This window comes from Nicotiana sylvestris, chromosome 9 (genome assembly GCF_000393655.2).
Source record: "Nicotiana sylvestris chromosome 9, ASM39365v2, whole genome shotgun sequence".
In the NCBI taxonomy this organism is placed as follows: domain Eukaryota; kingdom Viridiplantae; phylum Streptophyta; class Magnoliopsida; order Solanales; family Solanaceae; genus Nicotiana; species Nicotiana sylvestris.
This window is the reverse complement of record NC_091065.1, coordinates 151,309,874-151,335,158: the sequence shown is the minus strand read 5'-3', so window position 1 is coordinate 151,335,158 and position 25,285 is coordinate 151,309,874. Positions and strand designations below refer to the sequence as shown.

At 37.7% G+C, this 25,285-nt stretch overlaps 2 protein-coding genes and 1 long non-coding RNA gene across 4 annotated transcripts; 2 read left to right on the top strand and 1 right to left on the bottom strand.

The window, feature by feature from the left end:
• Positions 1 to 487: 487 nt before the first annotated feature.
• LOC138876885 (uncharacterized) lies at positions 488 to 12,098 on the top strand. Of its 2 annotated transcripts, none has more exons than XR_011402185.1 (4): positions 488 to 739; positions 1,041 to 1,174; positions 11,831 to 11,877; positions 11,958 to 12,098. It is a non-coding gene; the product is annotated as an uncharacterized lncRNA (long non-coding RNA). The 2 variants fall into 2 exon arrangements; XR_011402186.1 differs by having other exon boundaries at positions 488 to 791.
• Positions 12,099 to 12,194: 96 nt separating this feature from the next.
• On the top strand, positions 12,195 to 15,482 carry LOC104220330 (protein LONGIFOLIA 2-like). The gene is made up of 3 exons (XM_009771207.2): positions 12,195 to 13,811; positions 13,887 to 14,040; positions 14,713 to 15,482. Exons 1-3 carry the CDS (start codon positions 12,195 to 12,197, stop codon positions 15,480 to 15,482), a joined length of 2,541 nt encoding a protein of 846 aa, XP_009769509.2.
• Positions 15,483 to 19,739: 4,257 nt separating this feature from the next.
• On the bottom strand, positions 19,740 to 21,941 carry LOC104220256 (transcription initiation factor TFIID subunit 8-like). The gene has a single exon (XM_009771121.2). It carries the CDS (start codon positions 21,042 to 21,044, stop codon positions 19,950 to 19,952), a length of 1,095 nt encoding a protein of 364 aa, XP_009769423.1. The 5' UTR covers positions 21,045 to 21,941; the 3' UTR covers positions 19,740 to 19,949.
• Positions 21,942 to 25,285: the final 3,344 nt, after the last annotated feature.

Below are 25,285 nucleotides of genomic sequence, written 5' to 3'. Positions count from 1 at the left end.
TTCAGTACAAAAATAGAATTTTTCATAAAAAAGAAAAGAAACCTTTTAGATATGTACATAAAGTAAAGATTTGGCTAACAAAATAACCTTACATCTCAAAAAGCTGAGAGAATATGTTTTCAATAAAAACATATATTATAACTTTCTTGTAAAAATTTAGGATTGATATTAAACTTTGGCTTTAGGTTACACATGTCCTTGAGCCGCCCCTAGTTATGTGTTTAGCTGAACCGGGTACTTTTGCTCAAAATTTGTATGTGTTAAAAAATTTACGTAAATATGAACAATATTAAGTTTTGAATCTAGGAACTCAAAGAGTCAATAAGTTCAATAGCATCCCGAACTCATAAAGTCTAAATTTACTCTGCCTCTCTTTTCTCTCATTTAAACTCATTTAATTTATTCCTCTTTTTTGTGTGTACATATATATATATATATTGCAAGTGCAAGCAAGAATTTCCCACTCCCTCTCTCTCTCTGGCTACTCTCTTCTCTAAAAACAGCTTTTCGCAGGTAGAATAAACATTCTACTCTTTTGTGGATCGGAAAAACAGTTAAAACATCTTTTCTTGGGTCAGGAGATTTGCCTCCTAACTTACAGACTGTGGCTGCAATTTTTTTTCCATTCTTATAAATTCACATAATCCTTATACCACTTCAACCCCTGTTCACTCCTTGTACCAAATCACTGTGCCTTAATCTTTCTTGTTGCCCTCATTTCTCTAGCTGATCACTTGTGGTGAGTTTCCTCAACTTCGTCATGCTGTTACGGATTCAACCATGATTTTGCGGTACAGAATCTAGAGTTTAAATGCACAAATTTGAATCTCCAGTATAGCATTTTTGCATTTTTTTGAATCCCTTATTGGAATTAAAATTCTTGGCTTCGCTACTTCAACTACCACAACAATCTAAATTAATTCTGTATCCGCCACTAGCTACCTCTTGGGACATGCAACTAATAAATGAATGCATGCAATGAGTTTTCACCAAACGGAAGTTGCAGTGTCTAACACTAATGTCGTTTCGTTAATTTGCAGGCTTTGAGAAATGTCTGGAAGAATAGTATCTTCCGAAAATAGTCAAGTGCAGAAGCAGATTGGTTGTATTAATGGCTTTTTTCAGCTATTTGACAGACACCATTTCCGAAATCACAAAAGGCTACTATTCTCAGGTTCTTTTCCCTCACCACTGATATATAAGTAGCATATATATTCACTGTTCTTGCAAATGCAGGTGAATAAAACAATGCCAAAATGCCTCTTAAATATATACTAATTAAGTCATTTTGACGTTTCTCTCCTTTTGCAAGAACAGAGTGCCATTTTCGTGAATAAGTAGAGAAAGACCCATGTTTCTTAGTTGTTTCCGGAGGAATTCAATCTGGGCAGCTAAAAAAGGAGAGGGGCAGTTCTCTTAAGAAACAAAAGGAAACAAGTTAAAGAACGTGGATAATTGTTACCCGTAATAATCGACAGCACAATAGATCATTTAGAGGGGATTCAAAATCTAAACACATATAATTTTAATCTTTAAAAACTCTTAACATTGAACCTATTGTAATAAAACAATAAAAGTAGAAGAACAATAGTGCAGAGAAAGAGAGAGAATTCTTATTGAATTTTGGGATGATTTACAATGGGGTAAGACCCCTCTATTTATAGGGAAAAAATGACTTAGCCACAAAATAAAACTCTCTACAAGATAGATATTCACTCTAAATAGAATTATATTCATAACACTCCCCCTTGAATGTCTACTTAATAAGTAATGTGCCTCGTTAAAACCTTAACTAAAATAAAACCCAATAAGAAAAAAAAAATTCTAGAAAAGGAAAAAGAGTACACATATCTAACAATACGCCTTTTGGTTGCCTCGTTAAAAAACCTTGCAAGGAAACCCAGTGGGACAAAACCTTGTAAGGGAAAAAGAGTACAACGCGCATTAACTTCCCCTGATGAGAGCACCAATTCACATTTTTGAGCCTTCGCATCCCGATCTTGTACACTAGCTTCTTGAAGGTTGACGTTGGTAAAGATTTTGTGAACAAATCAGCCATATTATCACTTGAACGAATCTGTTGCACATTGATATCACCATTCTTTTGAAGATCATGTGTGAAAAATAACTTTGGTGAAATGTGCTTTGTTCTATCTCCTTTTATGAATCCTCCCTTCAATTGAGCTATGCATGCTGCATTATCTTCATACAAAATTGTGGGTAACTTGTCACATTTCAAACCACATTTGTCTCGAATAAGATGTATTATAGACCTCAATCACACACACTCTCGACTTGCTTCATGAATAGCAATTATCTCAGCATGATTAGATGAAGTAGTCACAATTGATTGCTTAGTCGATCGCCATGATATGGCAGTGCCTCCACAGGTAAATACATAACCTGTTTGAGACCGAGCCTTGTGTGAGTCAGATAAATACCCAGCATCAGCATAACCAACAAGATCGGAATTGCAATTATTGCCATAAAATAAGCCCATATCGGTAGTCCCTTTTAGATACCGCAATATGTGTTTGATTCCATTCCAATGTCTCCTTGTAAGAGCAGAGCTATATCTTGCTAAGACATTAACTGAAAAAGTTATGTCAGGCCTTGTAGTATTAGCAAGATACATTAGTGCAAATTGCACTAAGATATGGTACTTCAGGACCAAGTAGCTCTCCATTCTCTTCTTGAGGTCGGAATAGATCCTTATTCACATCAAGTGATCGAACAACCATCGGAGTACTTAATGGATGTGCTCCATCTATGTAAAACCGTTTCAATACCTTTTCTATGTAGGCAGATTGATGAACAAAATTCCGTTTGCCAAATGTTCAATTTGCAAACCAAGACATAATTTTGTCTTTCCGAGATCTTTCATCTCGAATTCCTTCTTTAAATAATCAATTGCCTTTTGGAGTTCTATAGGAGTTCCAATAAGGTTTATGTCATCAACATATACGGCAAGTACAACAAATTCCGATGTTGTTTTCTTTATAAAAATACATGGGCAAATGGCATCATTTATATAGCCTTCCTTTAATAAATACTCACTAAGACGATTATACCATATTCGTCCTGATTGCTTTAGACCATACAAAGATCTTTGCAATTTAATTAAAAATATTTCCCGAGACTTTGAATTATGTGCGTTTGGCATTTTAAATCCATCGGAAATTTTCATGTATATCTCATTATCAAGTGAGCCATAAAGCTAGGCGGTAACCACATTCATTAAATGCATGTCAAGCTTTTCATGCACAGCAAAACTAATGAGATAACGGAAAGTTATAGCATCCATAACGAGTGAATATGTCTCTTCATAATCGACACCAGGCCTTTGTGAAAATCCTTGTGCAACAAGACGTGCCTTATATCTTTGTACCTCATTTTTCTCATTTCTCTTGCGTACAAAGACCCATTTATAACCAACAGGCTTAACACCATTAGGTGTTTGGACTACAGGCCCAAAAACTTTACGTTTTGCAAGTGAATTCAACTCTGATTGGATTGCTTCTTGCCATTTTGGCCAATCAAGTCTTTTTCGACATTCTCCAACAGATTGAGGATTCAAGATCCTCACTTTCTTGCATAATAGTAGATGCAACATTATATGCAAAGACATAATCCACCACTATATCCACTCGATTCAAATTTGTCTCAATATCGATTGGTTTTATTGATAGTTCCTTATTTTCTTGAGCCTCGGGCTTAGTGGATTCCTCATGAATCTTAGAATTTATTAAATCGTGGATTTCTTCATGAGGTTCTTTCGTAGTGTCATTTTGATCATTTGTTTTTCTTTTTCTAGGATTTCGATCTTTGGAACCTAATGGTCTGCCACGTTTTAGGTGTGCGTTTGACTCATTAGCTATGATACTAGAAGATTGTCCAACAGGGACATCAATACTGATTGGAACATTCTCTGCAGGGATATGTGATTTTGTTATCCTTTTCAAATCCGTAAATGCGTCTGGCATTTGATTTGCGATTCTTTGCAAATGGATAATCTTTTGCACCTCTTTTTCACAAATAGAGGCACGTGGATCAAGATGAAATAATGATGGATTTTTCCACAAAATTTCCTGTTTGGTTTCACCAACTTCTCCCCCTAATTTTGGGAAAAGTGTCTCATCGAATCGACAATCTGCAAATCGTGCAATAAACAAATCCCCCGTCAATGCTTCTAGGTAGTGAATGATGGAGGGCGATTCAAATCCAACATATATTCCTAACCTTCTTTGCAGACCCATTTTGGTGCGATATGGCGGTGCTACAGGCACATATACTGCGCATCCAAAAATTCTTAAATGGGATATATTAGGTTCATGACCCAAAACTAGTTGCAACGGGGAATATTTATGATAATTTGTCGGTCTGAGACAAACTAGCATTGCTGCATGCAAAATGGCATGACCCCAAACAGAAGTGGGCAGCCTCATTTTCATGAGTAACGGTCTTGCTATCAATTGCAAACGTTTAATTAAAGACTCTGCAAGACCATTTTGAGTGTGAACATGAGCTACAGGATGTTCCACTTTTATCCCAATTGATAAGCAATAATCATTAAATGCTTAGGATGAAAACTCTGGATTATCGGGAAATTGTGCCCGTAATCGAATTATTTGTGCCATTAATTTTGCAAACGCGAGGTTGTGAGATGACAATAGGCACACATGGTACCATCTAGAAGATGCATCTATTAAAACCATAAAATATCTAAACGACCCACTGTGGGTGAATAGGTCCATAAATGTCCCCTTGTATACGTTCCAAAAACGTAGGGGACTCAATTCCAACCTTTGTTGGTGATGGTCTAATAATTAACTTGCCTTGATGACAAGAAGTGCAAGAAAATTCATCATTTAAAAGAATCTTTAAATTCTTTAATGGATGCCCATTTAAGTTTTCTATAATTTGTCTCATCATAATCGATTCAGGGTGTCCCAATCGATCATGCCAAAGTACAAAAGTATTGGAATCAGTAACCATTTGGTTTACAATAGAATGTGCCTCAATTGTACTAATTCTTGTCCAATACAGGCCACAAGATAAAGATGGGAACTTCTCAATAACCCTCTTTTGGCCAGAGACATTCTTGGTAATGATGAGATATTCAAGATTATTCTCATCTATTGTCTCAATATGATATACATTTCGACGGATATCTTTAAAACTCGACAAGTTCCTCTTGGACTTGGAGGAGAACATTGCATTCTCTATGATAAGTATTGTTCCCTTAGGCAGAGTTATAGTAGCTCTTCCAACAACAACAACATCCCAGTATAATCCCACCAATGGGGTCTGGGGAGGGTAGTATGTACGCAGACCTTACCCCTACCCCGAAGGGCAGAGAGGCTGTTTCCAGGAGACCCTCGGCTCAAGAGAGCAACAAAGAGACAATATATTAGTACTATTAATAGAGTCACAATAAATAACATAAAATACATAATATAAAATAACAGAATAACAACAATATAAGAAATATAGGAAATACAAAAAAGGATGGAGAAAAGGATGTAAGGTATACTAATATCCAACCGACACAAGCCCTACATCCGTAGCCGATCAGTAGCCTCCTAAGACTAACTCCTAAATGGATAATGTTACTCTAGTGCGTTGTAGTAATACTCACAGACTTCCCCCTAACCTACAACCTTAATGCTCGACCTCCACAATTCCCTGTCAAGGGCCATGTCCTCAGAAATCCTAAGTCGTGTTAGGTCCTGCCTAATCACCTCCCCCAATACTTCTTAGGTCTCCCTCTACCTCTCCTCATGCCCACCACAGCCAGTCGCTCACACCTCCTCACTAGCGCATCAGTGCTCCTCCTCCGAATGTGTCCGAACCATCTGAGTCTTGCTTCCCGCATCTTGTCCTCCATGGGGGCCACGCCCACCTTATCTCGAATAACTTCATTCCTAATATTGTCCATCCTTGTATGCCCGCACATCCACCTCATCATCCTCATCTTTGTTACTTTCATCTTCTGGATGTGTGAATTTTTAACCGGCCAACACTCGGTCCCATATAACATAGCAGGCCTAACCACTGCTCTGTAAAACTTACCTTTTAGTAACTGTGGCACTTTCTTGTCACACAAGACTCCCGTTGCTAACCTCCACTTCATCCACCCTACCCCTATACGATGTGTGACATCCTTGTCGATCTTCCCGATCCCCTGAATAACTGACCCAAGGTACTTGAAACTACCCCTCTTAGGGATGACTTGAGAGTCGAGCCTCACTTCCACTCCTGCTTCTGTCGGCTCGGCCCCAAATTTGCACTCGAGGTATTCCGTCTTCGTCCTGCTCAGCCTGAAACCTTTAGACTCAAGGGTATGTCTCCAAACTTCTAGCCTCTCGTTGACGCTACGTCGTGTATCGTCAATTAGGACTATGTCATCAGTAAATAACATGCATCATCACACCTCCCCTTGAATATGATGTGTTATGGCATCCATCACCAGGGCAATAGGAAAGGGCTGAACGCAGACCCTTGATGCAATCCCGTAACAACCGGAAAATGGTCGGAGTCGCCTCCTACTGTCCTAATTCGAGTCTTAGCTCCATCATACATATCTTTAATCACCCTAATGTAGTCAACTGGGACCTCTTTAACCTCTAGGCATCTCCATAGGACCTCCCTAGGAACCCTGTCGTACGTTTTCTCTATATCAATAAACACCATGTGGAGATCCTTCTTATTATCCCTATATTGTTCCATCATCCTCCTAATAAGGTGGATAGCTTATGTGGTAGATCGCCCTGGCATGAACCCGAACTGGTTATCTGAAATAGACATCGTCCTTCACACTCTTATTTCTACTACTCTCTCCCAGACTTTCATGGTGTGACTCAGTAATTTGATACCCCTATAGTTGTTACAGCTCTGAACATCACCTTTGTTCTTATACAGCGGAACCATTGTACTCCACCTCCACTCTTCAGGCATCTTATTAGTCTTGAATATAATATTAAACAACCCAGTAAGCCATTCCAAGCCTGCTCTACCCATACACCTCCAAAGTTCAACCGGAATTTCGTCTGGCCCAGTAGCTCTGCCCCTCCTCATCTTACGAATTGCCTCCATGACCTCATCTACCTCAATGTCCCCACCATAACTTAGTTCATGTGGGCTGTTGGCACTCCTCAATTCACCTAGCACAATATCTTGATCCCCTTCTTCATTTAGAAGTTTATGAAAGTAGGTCTGCCATCTCCTCTTAATCTGGTCATCCCCCATCAAAACTTTGCCATCATCATCTTTTATGCACCTCACTTGGTCCAGATCCTGAGCCGACCTCTCTCTCACCTTAGCTAGTCGGAATAACTTCTTTTCCCCTTCTTTGTTCCCTAGTTCCTCATACAGACGAGCATAAGCTGCCGTCTTAGCCTCCATTACTGCCATCTTCGCCTCCCTCCTAGCTACCTTATATCTCTCACTGTTCGCTCTCCTCTCCTCCTCTCCAGAGCTCCCTACGAACTGCAGGTAAGCCGCCTTCTTCGCTTCCACTTTATCTTGGACAACTATATTCCACCACCAGTCTCCTTTGTGGCCACCGGTGCGGCCCGAAGATATCCCTGACACCTCTCTCGCCGCCTTCCTTATACAATCAGCCGTCGTCGATCATATAGTATTTGCGTCCCCACTACTTCTCCAAGCCGCCATTGCTGATAACCTTTCTTCCAACTCCTGAGCTTTATCCTTAGTCAAGGCGCCCCACCTAATCCTAGTACGGCCTCGTACTGACCTCTTCTTCCTCTTTATCCTAATACCAATGTCCATCACCAAAAGCTTGTGTTGCGTTGCTAGGGTCTCACCTAGGATAACTTTGCAATCCTCACACAACCTTCTGTCGCATCTCCTGAGGAGGAGATAGTCAATCTGAGTCTTCGCCGCCGAACTTCTATAAGTAACCAAATACTCATCCCACTTCGAAAAACTTGAGTTCGCAATCACTAGATCGAATGCCTCTGGCAAAGTCCAACAGCGAAGTGCCCCTCCGTTCTGCTCCTCGACACCATAGCCGCCATGCACCTCAGTATAACCAACTGCCGACGACCCAATATGACCATTGAAATCTCCTCCTACGAATAATCTCTCCGAAGGCGGAATACTACGAACGATGTCATCCAACCCCTCCCAAAAACTCCTTTTAATCTCCTCATCCAGGCCTACTTGCGGTGCGTACGCGCTAACGACATTTAAAGTGCACTTACCCACCACCAATTTAATAGTCATTAGTCTATCATTCATCCGCCTGACCTCTACCACCGACTCTCTAAGATGGTTATCTACCAGGATACCCACTCCATTCTTACCCCTCAGGACTCCAGAGTACCATAACTTATACACATCCACGTTTTTCGCCCTCGATCCAACCCACCTAGTCTCCTGGACACACGCTATATTAATCTTCCTCTTCTGAAGTATCTTCGCCAACTCTATAGACTTACTCGTTAGCGAACCTATGTTCCATGACCCGATTTTCAACCTATAGGCTCCCTTGCCACCCCTACCTCCCCTACCTCCCGTACCACACCCTGACCTCGGCCCCACACTCTGTCCCACCCGAGGGCATGCCCTTAATCTATCATCCTAGATTGCAGCCACTACACCTACGACAAATCTCAAGAAGACTCACTAGTGCACAACGAATCAAAGTAGAAGGAAACAAGTGACTACAAGTACAATAGTAGAATGATTGAACTATTGCGAACCAAAGTAACATCAATTTAGCTAACACCAAAAGGGAAACAGTAAAAAAGGAGGTACCAACTCCCGAGAACCAAACCTGTATTGATTTGTTGTACTTGATGTAGTTGTACACTCACGCACCGCTTCCCACCGCCCGTTGCGGACGCTCGTCCTGGTTGCTCTCCTTTGCTAGTGCTCGTGCTTCCAACTTGTCTCCACAACTTCGAGAATTTCCCTTAAAACACAGAAAATACCACGACCCGAAAACCAAAAAGGGCTGTCATCGCTACCACTGGTGACACCCAAATGAAAAAAATTGAACTTTTCAAGACCCAATATGGCAAAGATTTGAACTTTGGAGCAAAACCAAGAAATGGGAAATTCCTACCCAGATTGGCTAAAAGATTCAAGACCCAAAATGAAAAAGAACAATAACCCAATATTGGGAAAAAATCTGAACTTTCAAGACCCAATATGGAAAAACTTCTGGACTTTGGATAAAAATCAAGAAATGGGAAAATGGGAAATATATGAATGAAGCAAAAGAGGAGAAGCGTTGATGAAATTAAGTAGATTTAAGTTTTTAAGAATACAGCAGAAGAAAAAGGTGTAGTGGGGACAAGAGTCAATTCCTTGCTTACTATATGGAATGAGTAATACCTTAAAAATCGGAGTGAAACATAGAAAGACTAACAATAACAATAAGCACTAGTCCTGAACGGCTCAATCATTTCAGATTCAAAGCAATCAGGTGGTCAAAGTTTTCAAATCTGTACTTTAAAAGACAAATATGAAGAACGGAAAATCTAAACAAAACGGCAGATCTAGTTCAGCATAATGATACCCAAATCGATAAATTAAGCCTAATAAATACAAAATATGCATAAAACCCACAGATTAAACCTAAAACTTTACCTGAAAAAAACAAATATGAATAAAACCCAGAAATAAATTGAAAATTTACCTGAAAAAATCGATAAAACAAGATCTTTTGAGGTGAAGGGTTTCTAGAGTGTGTGTGTTGAGTAATTGTTGTGGCAGTGTGAAAACACAGTGGGCGGTGCTAATTTGCCCCCAGAAAGCTGAGTCTGTGCAGTTGGCAATTGGGTGTTATTATAGTAGCTCTTTCAGAGCCTTCAATTAATTTACTACTACCAGAAATTATAGCAACCTCTGCCTTACACATATTTAAATGAGAGAAATATTTCTTCTCTTTGAATATTGTATGTGTCGTACATGAATCAATTAAACAAATATTTTTACAATTGAACTTTGATCCAAGTTTGCGATGTTAGATATCCATATTTGCTTCCCAAATAATCAATGCAATTAGTGTATGCCAAAGTTATAATGTAAAGGATATTGATATAAGAAAATTGACTTTTACAGTTGAACTATTATTTATCTTATTAAGTTTCTGTAACTTATTATTCCTTAATACTCAAATTATAACTTGAGTATTAAATAAGCCACTAATTAATGTATTATGGGTTTTGCCCATAAAGAAACGTATGTATGACAAATTCTTTTGAAATCACTCCAGTATATTGATAGCTCTAAAGAAAACGTACTAATCTCTGCTATACTCTCAACAGTGCCAATTGGATCCATTTAGAAATTTTCTTTCATCAGCTTTTCTTAAGTAGGACATATTTGTAGACGGGTGGAACTCAGTTGATTAGAGTTCGTGCTGATAACGTGTAATAAAACAATAAAAGTAGAAGAACAATATTGCAGAGAAAGAGAGAGAATTCTTATTGAATTTTGGGATGATTTACAATGGGGTAATACCCCTCTATTTATAGGGGAAAAATGACTTAGCCACAAAGTAAAACTCTCTGCAAGATAGACATTCACTCTAAATAGAATTCTATTCATAACACTTATTATATTTTTAAATTATGGGTGCAGAACTATTATTTATTACTATAATTTTAATGAATTTTACTATCGAAAGTATTGAATTCGGATGAATCCGGTATTATAAGGCTGCATCCCCCTCTAAAATTATTAATATTTTATCTAATTTTAAGTCAATGAGTGCAAATTACACGACTAATAATTTTCCTGGCAAGCAAGTAATATAGGTACATATTTCTGAAAATTCGTCGAGTACAGTTATACGTAGCTTCGTAAAAAGCAAAAGATTTAAGTTATATACATGGCAGTGTAAATATCTTTCTACGCTAGCATATTCTATTATAACATGTTAGTTTTCACTTTTATAAGCTTACAAATTATTATTTTTAATATAAATAGTTACCTTATAATTTTTGAACGGTTATAAATATTTTTTATACTGTTAGAAGTCGTTTGGTACGAGGTATAAGAAGGTATAGGCAGGGGCGGAGGTAGAGTGCAGGATGCGGGTTCGGCCGAACCCAGTAGTTTTTGTTCAAACCATGTATTTGTCTTAAGAAATCCATTGAATATGTACAACTTATTAATTTAGAACCCACTAACTTAAAATGATTACAATTTTGAATCCATAAGGTTTAAATCCTAGCTCCGCCTCTGGGTATAGGGATGGTATAAAAATTTAATATGACCTTAATATTATGTTTGGTTAGCAAACCAGATATAAGTTATCCCGATGTTAAATAGAGGGTGGGGTAATCAGCACCAGTATAACTTATACTTTCTTCTTAGAAATTATGCAATTGTCATTCTTAATACAACATATCAAACAGTGAATAAACAACAATCCCAGCATAACTTATACCGGCATAATCCGTATTCCAACCAAACGACCCCTTAGTACATAGAACTCAAAGCTATTCCTTCTCTCGTGGCCCTCTCGTGCAGTTTTTCTCTCTATTGGGTTTGCACCCTGTGGTATCATTTTAATACCTGCGGTTCAACTTATTTTCACGCAGTACATCTTCATGAAATTCACTCAAATTAACTAGACCCTTTACTTGAATAGAGTTCAACTTCTGTGCACCGACAATATATAACTCTATTACAACATCAGACTAAAATGACTTACAACAAGTAACTCTGTACAGTAAACCCAACACTAAACAGTAAGGTATGTAACATGTCAAAATAAACTGATAGTGTCAAAAGTTGAATCTTTTCTGCATTACATGAAGAGGATCTCACTGTTGGTTATTCTATCTTGAAGGTGCGATGAACGATATGGCAGCCAAATATGCAACAGAAATTGAAATAGTAAGACTTTGAACTAATCATTTATCCAAGCATCTCTAAATCAACCTATAAAGACTTAATGATGTGATCGGAAACTGCAGGAAGCGATCACAGCAAGAGAGTTGCCCTCGAACGAAACATCGAAAGCCTCCTGCTCTTTTTTAAGTCCATCTACTTCTTCAACACTGCAAGACAACAAAAAAGTACAACAAGCGCCACTTTCTCGTACTCAAAGTAACTTATCAGGATCTCCTTCACAAGTCCTACTAGCCAAGCAATCAAGTTCTTCTCATTCAGGTCGACACTCTCCTGATCTCCGCGATGTAGTTAAGGACTCGATGTACAGGGACGCCTGCAATTTATCTGTAAAAACTGTCGCTAAAGTAGAAGGTAGAGTCCACGTGATTAAGCACATAGATTCTCCGAGGCCTCTTCAGCACTCGAATTATGGGAAGGCATCCAGTGTAACAGCACGCGGTCCTGCAAAGCTTTGTGAAGCACATTGGAATGCAGGGGAAGATAAAGTTGGTTTCTTACAGCGTGCACCAAAGGATCGTCCTCGTTTCTCATGTGACGGAAGAGAATCAACAGAAACAATGCAGTCTATGATGAAGCTAAAAGATCTTCCTAGATTGTCATTGGACAGTAGACAACAATCCTTGAGGAGATCAGTCTTTGAATCCATATCAAATTCTCTTTTAGGGGATCAAGAACTGCAATGTCATAATCGATCTTCCAGCGTTGTAGCAAAGCTAATGGGGTTGGAACCTTTTCCAAATCCCGTTCCCTCAACGGATACTGAGATTGTGACACCTAACACTTCCCCGGCTAAAGATTCTATTTTTATATCAACAAGATCAGCTCGAAAGAGCAAGACAAATCAAGTTACCATGTCACCACGGATTTTGGAATGGAATTTTGCCTCTCCACGGATGAAATCCACCAACTCAATCATGAGACCTGCCTCATCTTCAGGGCTTCCACAAGAATCTGCTCGCTGGAGGCAACAAGAGGCCAGTCGAGCCTCCCAAAAATCTGTCAGATACAAGGGCATGGAAGCTTCACCACAGAGTCCACACCTTTCTTCCTCTGCTTATTGCGAAATTGAGAAAAGGACAATAGAACTAGAGTTCAGAAGGGCTGGGACTGATCTCAGCACTCTGAAACAGACACTTCAAGCAATGCAGAAGACAAGAGAAAGGTTAGAAGGCCAAAGAGCTCCGCAGGTATCTGATGCTGAGTTGCAGCCAGTGCAGCAGAGGAAGCAACGTAGCCCGCCATCACTGACTAAAAAGGTGACCAACCCCTCAAAAAGATCAGAATCATCAAATTTGACACCAAAACCAGCCAAACAAAAGGATAAAATCAGACTCGCAAGTTCCGCTGCCCCAACTGCAAATGTCTCCAAATTTCAAGAAGTTTACACTCAAGGGCTTGCACATAACAAAGATGGCACAGTTGACAAGCAAACATCCAAAGGTATGACACCTGGAACGTACAATGTCACGTGCTCTGGCCGTTATCTTCCTTCCCCAGATAAGAAGGCTAAAGGAAGAACATTAAAGGCAGTGCAAACAACCTCTTGTCAACAAAGGAAAGGAACTTCCAGTCCTGTACTAGGAAAGAATTATGGAACTTTAAGTCCAAAACTACAGCAGAAGCAACAGTGCATGGACAAACAAGCTTGTCAGACCATTCAATCATCAGAAACCAGCAAGGTTAAAAGGCAATCAATTAAGCAAATTAAGGAACCGGGGTCTTCAAAAAGGAATCAGAAAGCAAAACCTAGCAATATGCAACAAACTGATGATCTAACTGAAATCAGCAGTTACAAAAAAAAATTAAGTGAGCATGCTCGTGCAGTTTCTGTTCTATCGGAAATCAACAACAGTTTGGAAAGCACAAATTGTTCCTTCCAGATTGATGCTAAGAGGCAAGAGGACAATAAAGAGAGAGTAAGCAACTTCCCATTTTTACATCTGTTTTTCTATGTATGAACACTTACTGTCGTTGACTTTGACACGGTCCAGGGTGACACATTGAGGCTTACTGAAGACACACCAACAAATGAACTTGCAATAGCAACAGTTGAACAACTAAGTCCTGTCTCAGTGCTTAATGCTATATTCTATGTTGAAGATTCACCATCTTCAGTCAAGAAGAATATTGTGACTGCTTTTAGAGGTATTATTCTATTTCTCTAAATCATCTGTTTTAGATGCAAACTAGAGATAATCATAGTGTCCAGGAAAAAGCACTATATGGAGGAACATAAAGCACAATAGCAGAGTTCAATACATCACTTGAAACAAAAGGAAAAGGAAATTATAAGAAAATGGCTTAGTTCAAAGATGACAACTTGGATACTGCACTCTGGAAAGTAAGGCTTGTTTCGTTCTATTTCTTTCTCTAAACTGCATGTCTCGGCTCCACCTTTACTTGAAAGAACATCATTATGTAATTCTTGGTGACCGTCATCATTTTATTAGGGCTTATTAAACTAAACTTAGAAAATAGCACCTAAAAGAGTTATGCATATGTTCACATGCCAAGAGATAATCAATACCACATAGAATACTAATAATCTTAACCACAAATTGGAGGCCACTTATGTGACTGAGGCACATAACTTGGACGAGAAAAAGTCCCTATGATTACACTTGAACATGTTTAGATTCCCTTATTCATATTATCAGAAAATTTAAAAGAAAACAGGGCAAGAAATATTTATTATTATTAAGAAAATAAACAGATGGAAGAACGTCACCTGCAGAAAGTGTTTAGCTAGAATTGAATTTGGTGTTGAAGCATGACTTGACTACTAATAATCTTCTCTGTCCATTTCCACCTTAACAGATGATGGGTTTGCAGGTCCTGATGTTTGGTGTCCAGATGACCTAGATCATTCACCTTACAGGACCAGACTTGACCTTGACATCGAGTCCAACCATAAGATATTAGAAAGCAAGGATGACTTGGTTCATGAGCTCAGAACACCAAACTCCACCATCCACGAAGCAAACATGGATCAACTTGCATCCTTATGCCAGAACCACAATCCAGACCACAGATACATTACCAAGATACTACTGGCATCTGGCCTTCTAAAAGATGTGGCCTCCATGTCCACAACCATTCAGCTTCACTCACCCAGCCATTTGATCAACCCAAAATTGTTCGACATCGTAGAGCAGACTGAGGAAAGCAGTTTGCTAGCAACTGAAAAACACAGTGAAGAGATTGCTCAGATAAAATTTGATCATAAGACAAGAAGGAAGATCACATTTGACACCGTCAATGAGATTCTTGTCCGCAAACTAGGTTCAGATAACAATATAATGCAGAATAAGTGTTGGAATGCGACGCAGCTTCTGAAAGAACTGAAGTCGGAGATAGACCATTTCAATTCTAAAAGAGACGTTAGCATGGATTCTAAAGATGATGAATTGATCAGCATTCTAAATAAAGATATGATGCATCAATCAGAAGATTGGACAAATCATCACAATGAGATCCCACTGTTGGTATTGGATGTTGAGCGCTTAATATTTAAAGACCTGATTAGAGAAATCATTAGTGATGAGACTACCGAACAGCATAAAACACCAAGACAGCATTGTAGATAACTATATACTAAGTAAATTCTCAAGCTTCCGTGCTTTTTTTCTTACTCTTCATAAGATCATGTGCATCCTTATCAGGTTATGTACGAGGAAATATTTGAGGCATGAACTGTATTGAATGTAAAGGATACTATACTGGGGTTACAGACATCCTAACAGTGTTCGGTTCAGACCTGGTTTTTCCCTTTCACAGTCCGATTATCCCTTTTAACTTTTCAAAAGTAACCAATCAAAATATTAATCAATTAATTCAGTTAGGTAAAAGCTAAGTTGCTCGGACTTAGGTGTGTCGGATATGATTGCGGATCTAGATGTCAAATCCTTCATGATCTAACTATAAAGATTCCGGGGCATGGATCCAGATACAGATACGGATGCGGCAATTCGGCTAAAGATAATTCAAATATCTAAAAAAGAGTTCAAAAAATTTCTAAATTGTGAGACATTATGTGGAAAATTTACAAGGTATTCCGAGAAAGAGAATATTTGATCAAGAGGAGAATTTGATAAGGAGATAAAAGCAAAAGGACTGGCATAGAAATTTCTATATACAAGGTATTGTATTTTCTTCAATTTCACCCTAGCTTTTGTTCTGTTTGAGAAATAATTGTATCTGTCATGAATTTCTCCGTCGATTTTGGTCAAAGTACCCAAAATTGGTTGAGCAGATCGGGTACGGATCTCACACCCACACCCACGTCATGCCGACACGGGTGCAGCATCGAAACTGAAGAGTCCGAGCAACTTAGGGTAAAAGAAAACAACAGAACATCCGCCATGATTTTGGATGAGTAGCGCTACTTCACACTGGCTCAGATTTAGCATATGCAAAAACATAATAATTCAAGCTTGAGTAAGGATGCAGAAACATAATACGTAAATTAGCTTGAGTAAGGATCCCAACATCTCTAAAACTGTCCAATAATGTAAGGGCATGTTTAGTAACAAGTACCCCGTGGAATTAATCGAGGTACACTACAGCTATCAAAAAAAAAAAATTAAGGGCATGCTGAGATGGAGGAAGTTGGCTCTATAGTAATTTCAAATACACAATCCCAATTTTTGTACCCGTTGGGATATACTTGTGTTGGATTTCAAAATATAAACCCAAGAGCCGTTATTTTGGATTTATTTCAAATGCTTGACTATGTTTCACCGAAAAGCTAAAGGATTTGAAACATACCGCAAAATAAAATTCTAGGAACACTTGGACACAGTTATTCCCACTCACACTCTCGAGCAGAATCACGCGCTGACGTCATAGAGTTAGCCCAAACTCGCTGGGCCTCTTGTTGAAGTTACCTTTTAGTGCTAACATATCTTGATGCATGACAGCTTTAATCTCCCACGAAAACAATCATTTTTTTCTTGAAAATATAGATCCAAAAGATGTTATATGGATTATTTCAAATGCTTGCCAGTGTATCATCTACAATCTCCAGAATTTGAAGCATATAACCCTAAGTAAAATACTAGCAACTCTTGGGACAGTTTGAGACAGGCCCCCATCATTTGAGAGTTTCAAAATAGATAAATGAAACTCAAAGCAGAAGGATTTCACATTTTATAAGCACAAAATTTTGAACTAGGAACTTTGCTTGCGAAGGTAGGGATAAGGCTGCGTACGCACTAACCCCTCAAGACCCTACTTGTGGGATTATACTGGGCATGTTGTTGTTGTAAAATCCTGAACTAGGAAACCAATCAGCAGGAGAAAACTGGCAAGTGGAGAGAGGCCAGCCAACACAGAAAGGTTTCACATTTAAGAAAACAAGTTCAATCAGCACCAGAAAAGATAGCTGAATCCGATTATCAGTGAGGCCTCTATAAGGAATGTGGCATCCCCATCAAAGTCTCCGAGAAAAAGTTGGCCCTTGGATATATAACCAGAACCAGAAAGGGTCAATTAGGTCTCTTACTGTTTCTACTATCGCTGTCTTTCTTCTCTGCTGAATTCAAATTTGAGTAGCTCTCTTAGTACATGGGTAACCAACCAAGCAGGCACATGCGCTGGGAAGCTAAACATGAGATACAAATCATTCATGCTTTGGTAAGTCCCCACATTTGAGAGTTCCAAAATAGATAAACACACCTCTAAGTAGAAGGTCTTCAAAATTTTAACCAGGATACAATCAGCCGGAAAAGCCAGCAAGTCAATGGAGAGAGGCCAGCAAACACAGACAGGTCTTACATTTAAGAAAACAAACACGTTCGATTAGCACCACAATAAACAGCTGAGTCCGACTATGAGTGAGGTCTCAATAATGAGTGTGCTATTCCCATCAACATCTCTAGAAAACAGTGTTCCTTGAATAAATAGCCAGAACCAGAAAAGGTTAAATAGGTCAGGTCTTTTATGTGGAGGATAACCTTTTCTTTTCCAAGTCCTAAAGGTGCTTGATCTACCTACCTCTGCAGTTCAACAGTCAACATACGACGTTAAACAGAGAGGAAAACCTCATCCCCAGGTCATTTGCAACCTACAATCCCTAACTTTGTGTACAAAAGATGCCAATCAAGGGGACAGAAATGTGGAAGAAATTTCAGACGACAGAAAAAATAAAACTATAGGCATTACTGGCAATAGTAAACAACTAAACACAAAGACATCATTTGTTGGGTCAAAGGCAAAAACATAAAGTAGGCCATACGGTATAGTGGACTTCAAACCAAGATGGCTCAGTGACATTAGATGCATAACCGATCTTATAACACGAATGAGCAATCGAGACTTGTATACAGTTGCAATACATCATCTCTCTCTCTCCATCCTCTCTTTACATAGAAATAACTGTGAGTGGCCAACAAAACTTCGCAGACATTATTGCACGCACGAGAGAAGACAGATGGTTTATGACAATCCACCAAAGTATAAAGGGAATAAGGTAACGTGAGAAAAGGCAGAGGTGCCATGTAAGCAGTAAGCCACATGCATAATGCTTCTCATCATACAAAGCAAAAGTTTCAACTTCATATCTCACTTACAAAGTCTTATATTAGAGGTATCAAATCCTTAATTTAAACCAAAAACTTTACACAATTGCCAAATAATTTAAAAGAGCCTACTCAAAGACAAGTGCTTGGCACCTATTGAGTGAAAGAGAGTAAACATCTGTTTAACTAATATAATATGCTTTTTTTGAGAATGGTAACAAATATTACATATAAACAGCACAAAGCTTGCGCTGAAATCCAATTCTACTAAGGAGAGCAATTACATCCTTGTTCTTCTTACAAGGATTCCATGACACCTATCAGTGTTTAACATATTCTTGTTTAACATTGCACACATATTGTATTAATTTAAACTTGTACAACAAGTGTGCAATGTTAAACAACAATAGCAAGTACTATGTCCGAAAAGTTTATCACGTTTAATTGTTGCTTACATAATGTTGTCTTGTTTATAAGTGTACTGTAGTCACTGTTACAGCTCATTGACAGAAGGGAGGGAAGAAAGAAGTACTTTGATCTGCACATAACATGTACATCAAGTGAAACACCAGCATCAAACTATGCAATAAAACCTACAAATCAGAATAGCCAGAGGAATAAAGATGATATTATATTCCAAGACTTTTAATTGCCCACTGGCAACATAATTCACAAAGTTCAAACTTATTTGGTCTTCTAGATAGCTGTACACAATCAGGGATCAACGCCAATTACACAATTTATCTTACTATATGCAACAGCCTGCAATTCCCCAAAAAAGGAAGAACACGCCTAAAATACAACAACAACAACAACAAGCCCAGTGAAATCCCACAAGTGCGGTTGGGGAGGGTAAAGTGTACGCAGACCTTACCCCTACCTAATGAAGGTAGAGCGGAAACACGCCTAAAATGCTGCAGAAATTTTGAAATAAGCAAGCCTTTCTATTATATTTTCTTTTTCCTCTCCCATCTGACAAACCCAGTGAAATCCCACAAGTGGGGTCTGGGGAGGGTAAAGCGTACGCAGACCTTACCCCTAGAGAGGCTGTTTCCGAAGAACACGCCTAAAATGCTGCAGAAATTTTGAAATAAGCAAGCCTTTCTATTATATTTTATTTTTCCTCTCCCATCTGAGTATTTCATCTTTTTCTTTTAGTTTGGAGATCCAGATTTGTATTGCAAACTGTAAGTGGAAAATTTTTTTCCCAAGGAGGACACAGCAAGGGAAAAAAAATATAGTGCACCAGAAGTGAGGCAGGGGGGGGGGTGATTTAATGGCCATTTAACACACAATAGACTGTTGAACGGCAACAAGACCACACCAGAAAAGAAAAATGAAAACTTCAATAGTGCTACAAAAGTGCAAAATATTACTGACACTACATACCTCAAAAAAGTGTGAAAATTACCACTCTAGCAGTCTGTATGATCCATGCACAGACAATTCTAGGCCCCTAACTTTGATAATCTAGGAACCAGCAACTGCCACCAGTTTGCTAAACTAGTATACAAGTTCTAAGTAATGATTCCTAATTTACAAGTGAGGCAAATCCTGCATATCGGATTCAGATTCTTTAAGAATCTGCTCCGCCCTCCTCTTCTTATCATCTTTTCCATTTTCAGCACAAAGAGGAGATGCAAAGTCCTCATGGTCCTTATCCAGAAGACCAACTGCCTTACCTAATGGTTTTCCGCTCCTTCTCAATCTAAATTGTACAGGGGATTTGGTGTTTAATAGAATCTTATTCCCGCCATCTTCAAGGTCCACTGGTGCAGTCTTGACTGCTTCATTGGCTGGTGCAAATGTCTCTAACATACAAGCTTGGTTCTCCATTGCTGCATGATTTTGAGGCTGAACTGAGGCCTCATCGGAAAGTCTAACAGGAACAGAAACTTGAGACACTTCCTTCTCCCCGAAGTGCAGAGGTGGGGCAAGAAACGGATTACATTGGATTACTCTTTTAGCCTTGGAAGGATTTTCCTGACTAATAGCTACAGAATCTCCTAAGCCACTCCTTGGCACCAAAGGCTTGTCCGCATTTCTCAGCTCTTCAACTATCTCAACCTTACTGTTTCTACAATCACTGTCTTTCTTCTCTGCTGAATTCAAATTTGAGTAGCTTTCTGAGTCTGGGAACACTGGTAACCAAGAAGGCACGTGCTCTGGGGGGCTTTCTCCAGCTTGTACAAAGCTAGGGTTTCGTTTCACATCCTTGACAACTGGAAAACCGGGAATAGAATAAGCAAAGGGGTTCTCCTCAGCCTCATTAACATGTCTAATTAGTTCTCTGATTGTCCCGGAACTAAAAAGGCAGCGATTGACATCTGAAGCACCAGAAAAACCCTGGACGGAACCCAAATCTTCCAACCCTTGAATCACATCAAACACATTTCCCTGACTCCTGCCAGCTAAATTCGCATACAAATCAGCTGTTTTCCCTACTTCTCGAACGTACCGGACCGCCACATCTGAGAGCGCATCCAATGCAGAATGCTGAAAACCCTGAAACCCTACACTCTCACATATCTGTGCAATGGCAATTCTAGCAATAGCCTGGGAAAATGCATTGACCCCTGAATTATTCTTTTTGCCACTGTCTTCCACATTCTCCCCGCCTCCATCGTTCATATTCAAAACCTCATATCACTTAACTCGAACTCAACTTTCCAAAATTATCACCAAGTTCCCAAAATCTTCTAGAAATGTATTTTTCAGCAGAAACCCACCTTCAATCTTCGATCTTCTAACAGTATAAAGAAGCTACAGACAGTATACAAAATCCAAGACTCTCTCACATAACTCAGAACTCAAAATTCCCAAAATATCACCACTTCCCAAATACATTCCAGAAATGTACTCTTCAGTAGAAAACACCTTCAGTCTTCAATCTTTAACAGTATAATAAGGTTTCGAACAGGATATAAAACCTAGTCTCTCTCGCATAACTCAGAACTCAAATTTCCCAAATATATCACCACTGCCCCAACACTTCCCGAAGATGTATGTTTCAGTAGAACTCCCTTCAATCTTTAACAGTAAAAAGAAGATTCAAACAGTATACAATACCCTAGTCTCTTTCACATAACTCAGAACTCAAAATTCCCTAAAATATCACAATTTCCCCAAAATTTCTAGAAATGCATTTTTCAGCAATCTTCAATTTTTAACAGATACAAAACCCCTAGTCCCTCAATTTCTCAAAAATATAATTCCCCCAAAAGTTTCAAGAAATGTAAGTTTTTCACTTTTTTCAGTAGAACCCCGTCTTCAATCTTGCATCTTTAACGGTATGAAGAAGGTTTAAACACAGTGCACAAAGAACTGAATCAAAACGAGATGTGTGAATCAAATTGTACAAATTTTGAGGGCTTACCCGTAATAAAGTATAGGGTTTTGTAGCCAGAAAGAGCTTCAGCTCAACTCGGACTGAAGAAAATCAAATTTGGGATTTTTTTAAAACCTAGCAAAAACCCTAGAAAGAAGAAAGCGTGAAATCGAGAGGGGAGCGGTTCGGTGAAGCAAAAGGGAATACAAGTAGTTGGTCATTGACCCGCTTTAATAAACTCGGGTTTATGTTAACTCCGTTGAGAGCCGGTGAACCTACTCCCTGTATCTGACACGTGTATTAGTTTTTTATGTGAATTCGCACATTAATTTTTAAACAAAATTTTGCACATTTAAAAATACGTAGTTAGTTTTAATGCACGTATATGCCTCGTCAAACAATTAAAATATATTGTATCTGAAAAAAATAAATTAAGTAAAATAGCAATTGATGTCAACATATGCAATACTATATTCATTTAGTTCAATGACTGTAATTATATATATGGATGCAATGGTTGGTTCAAATACTTAATATTTTATGAACCTGCAAATAAGCTAGTTTATTAGTTAGTATATCATATTTATAATTATTGATGAGCTTCTTGGTGTATGTTTCTGTTCATACCTTTGGTAGCTCTGACAGAAATTCTTGTTGCCCAACCTACAACAAATAGAATGTACATTGATATGAAAAAAGAAAAACCTAACATCAAAAATAAAAACTTAGGGTCATTTTTTTTTCTTTTGTTTCATAATTTTTTAAAAGTATTTTTGTTATAAATTCTACAATTTTATAAGAAAACATATTAGGTCATAAAGACTTACTTGGTAGTTATATTTAAACTTTAGATAGAACGTAAAAACACATATAAAAGAGTTCATCTCACAAAGATAATAAGTCTCGTTATCTTATAGCACCACACATTTAAATTAATGATCCCTATTAAAGAGTTTTTTATAAAGAATGTAAAATTGTGATCATCTATAAGTATTGAACTCCTCCTTGTTCTAAATTTATTTAGTTTTATAGTTCTATTTTCATATCCAATAGGAAATCCACCAACAAACAGTTAGGTTGATGAAGGGATTAACTAACCAAGTGGTATTATTTTAAAAAAGATTAAGGAGCAAAATAAGAGTATCATTTATTCTACCAACAAATTTATCTAAATCCTAAAAGATGAGTTCTACTACATAGATGAGTGCAAAATAATTGGATATTTTTGGCACTTGAATTAATGAAAATTTTAGTTTATGTTCCTTCGTACAAAGTCCTAAACTTTTATACCCTAGAAAAAAGTAACATAGATCAGCCAAAAGGAAATTCTATGCCTGCAGGGCATGCACGCACATTCTAGGTCCACATTGGGCCTTTTCTTCTTCAATATTGTTGAAGATAAAGCTAAAAAAATTATTTACTATCTTATTGTGAATTTTTTGTCATCTACCTACCATGTAAATAAAGGAAGCGGCCATTATTAATAAACAACAGCTTAGAATAGTTCGTTCATCCTAAATCGCAAGGGAATAAAGAGTGAATACTTGCAAGTAAGAATTCATTATCTTGAAATTCGAAAAGAACTACTAACAAATAACTCATATAAAAAGAGTATTTAAAAGAAAAGTAAGATGCAAACAACTACTTAATAGGAGCATTAAAGAGTTATTTATGTCAAATATCCCCAAGAATATGCATGGGACGTGGTGATGCGGTACACCAAATTTTTTTTACTTAGCTCAGTGTATAAAATTACCATAACAAAAATTAAAAGGAAGTTCCAACTAATGAACTATCGTAACAGTTAATATTTCTCAAGTCAATCAAATCAGTGAAAAAAATAGAAAAAGTATATTGCCTTTGGTTGTATTGATAGCAAAATTAAAAGACAACCCGTTGTTTTATTATAGAGTCCTAGTTGCCCATACACATATGGACCAATGCGCGGAAACAGATTCCTTGATCCTAGCTCCTTGCTTGGTCCTTCTCTCTTGAATCATAGAACTCTCTTTACTCCTTGTATCCCTAAGGCTTAAACTGCTTGAAATCTTTCTTACAAAATCTAGAAAAAAGCAAATAGAAAATTTGATCATAACAAGTAACAATCGAATCCGTTTCAGTTCTAAATTCTCGGTACCCCTCCTCTTGGTTTTCAAAATCAATTGTAATATCTGAGGCATGAGCAACAAAACTCGGATAACCAGACACCTTGTATACCGTTGAGATTGAACCGGCAAAGTAAAACCTACTTGAATTACATTGAAAAATTAAGTTTAAGTACCATGGACAAAGCAGAAAAGAAGCCTTGGAAGAAAAGATATTTCTAAGAACTTCTGTAAAAAATCTATTGTAAAATTGTGAAGAAGATTTAAATGACAAAATACAAATCTCAAACCCAAAACTCAAAATACATGAGATTCCTTGTAGCCTGCGATACTGAAAATTGCTTTTATAACTTCTACCTCTTGGCCTCTTGGATTTCTGAATCTTCAATATCATTGTTCATCCACCAAAAAGACTAATGATCCTATGTAAAAAAAGAATCTGGTGAGTATGAAGCAGATTAAAGTTATTTTTACATACACCTTTTAATGACATCAATGGATGACTTTCACATATTAATGTTCAGAGTCAAAACAATTGAATTAGTTACTGTAAGAAGTAGAAGGGACATGTATACTCATTGGATCCTTGTCGTAAACTTGTGATAATCTAATCCCCTGTCTTACGACTATTACGAAGGGTAAAGAAATTGGAGTGATTCTTTAATTCTGATGCATGGAGAATAAAATCACAAGTTTAGCATCTTTCTGGATGAAAACATCCTTCCAGCTTCCGCATATGTGGGTGGAAAAAAAACTGAAAGTATGCTAAAAGTTATGGGAGGCACAAGGATGAATCCATCTCTATAAAGAATCTTTAGTAAGAAACGTGTTCGTATTTCCTCCCTTTAATATAACAACTTAAATTAAATCATTCCTAGTCAAATAAGGTATTTAAATAAGTTAATTTTAGAGTTCTAAATATTATGACTTTCTATACTATAACAATTCAAATAAGGAAAGATATACGTAGTAAAAGGAATATAATTGATTTCAAATCTTAAATGTTCGTAAAATAGTTAAATTACAATTTTGTCTATTGTAAAATTAATTTTTAGAGGGTAAAAAAGGCAAACAACATTTCGCTAAGGGCCTTCGTGCTTTTAATATAACTAGTCTTATGATACGCACGTTGCGCGTGTACCCCATCTTGAGAACTTAAAATATTAAAAAATACATAAATATTATTAAAAAATTATGTTTAAATTATAAAATAAAAGTTAAAAAAATGTAAGTTCTTGAAAATAATAATAGTTAATCCTATTTAGCTAATTCGATAAATAAAGAACTATGCCCCATATAAGCTCTCAAATAGGGGCGGCCCGACGAGTGTTGTGGCCTAAAGTCAAACTTTATGATGGACCTTAATTTTTTTATAAAAATTTATTTATTTATTTATTTATTTATTTATTTGAAGTCTATTTTTCTAGCGTTTCTTAGAC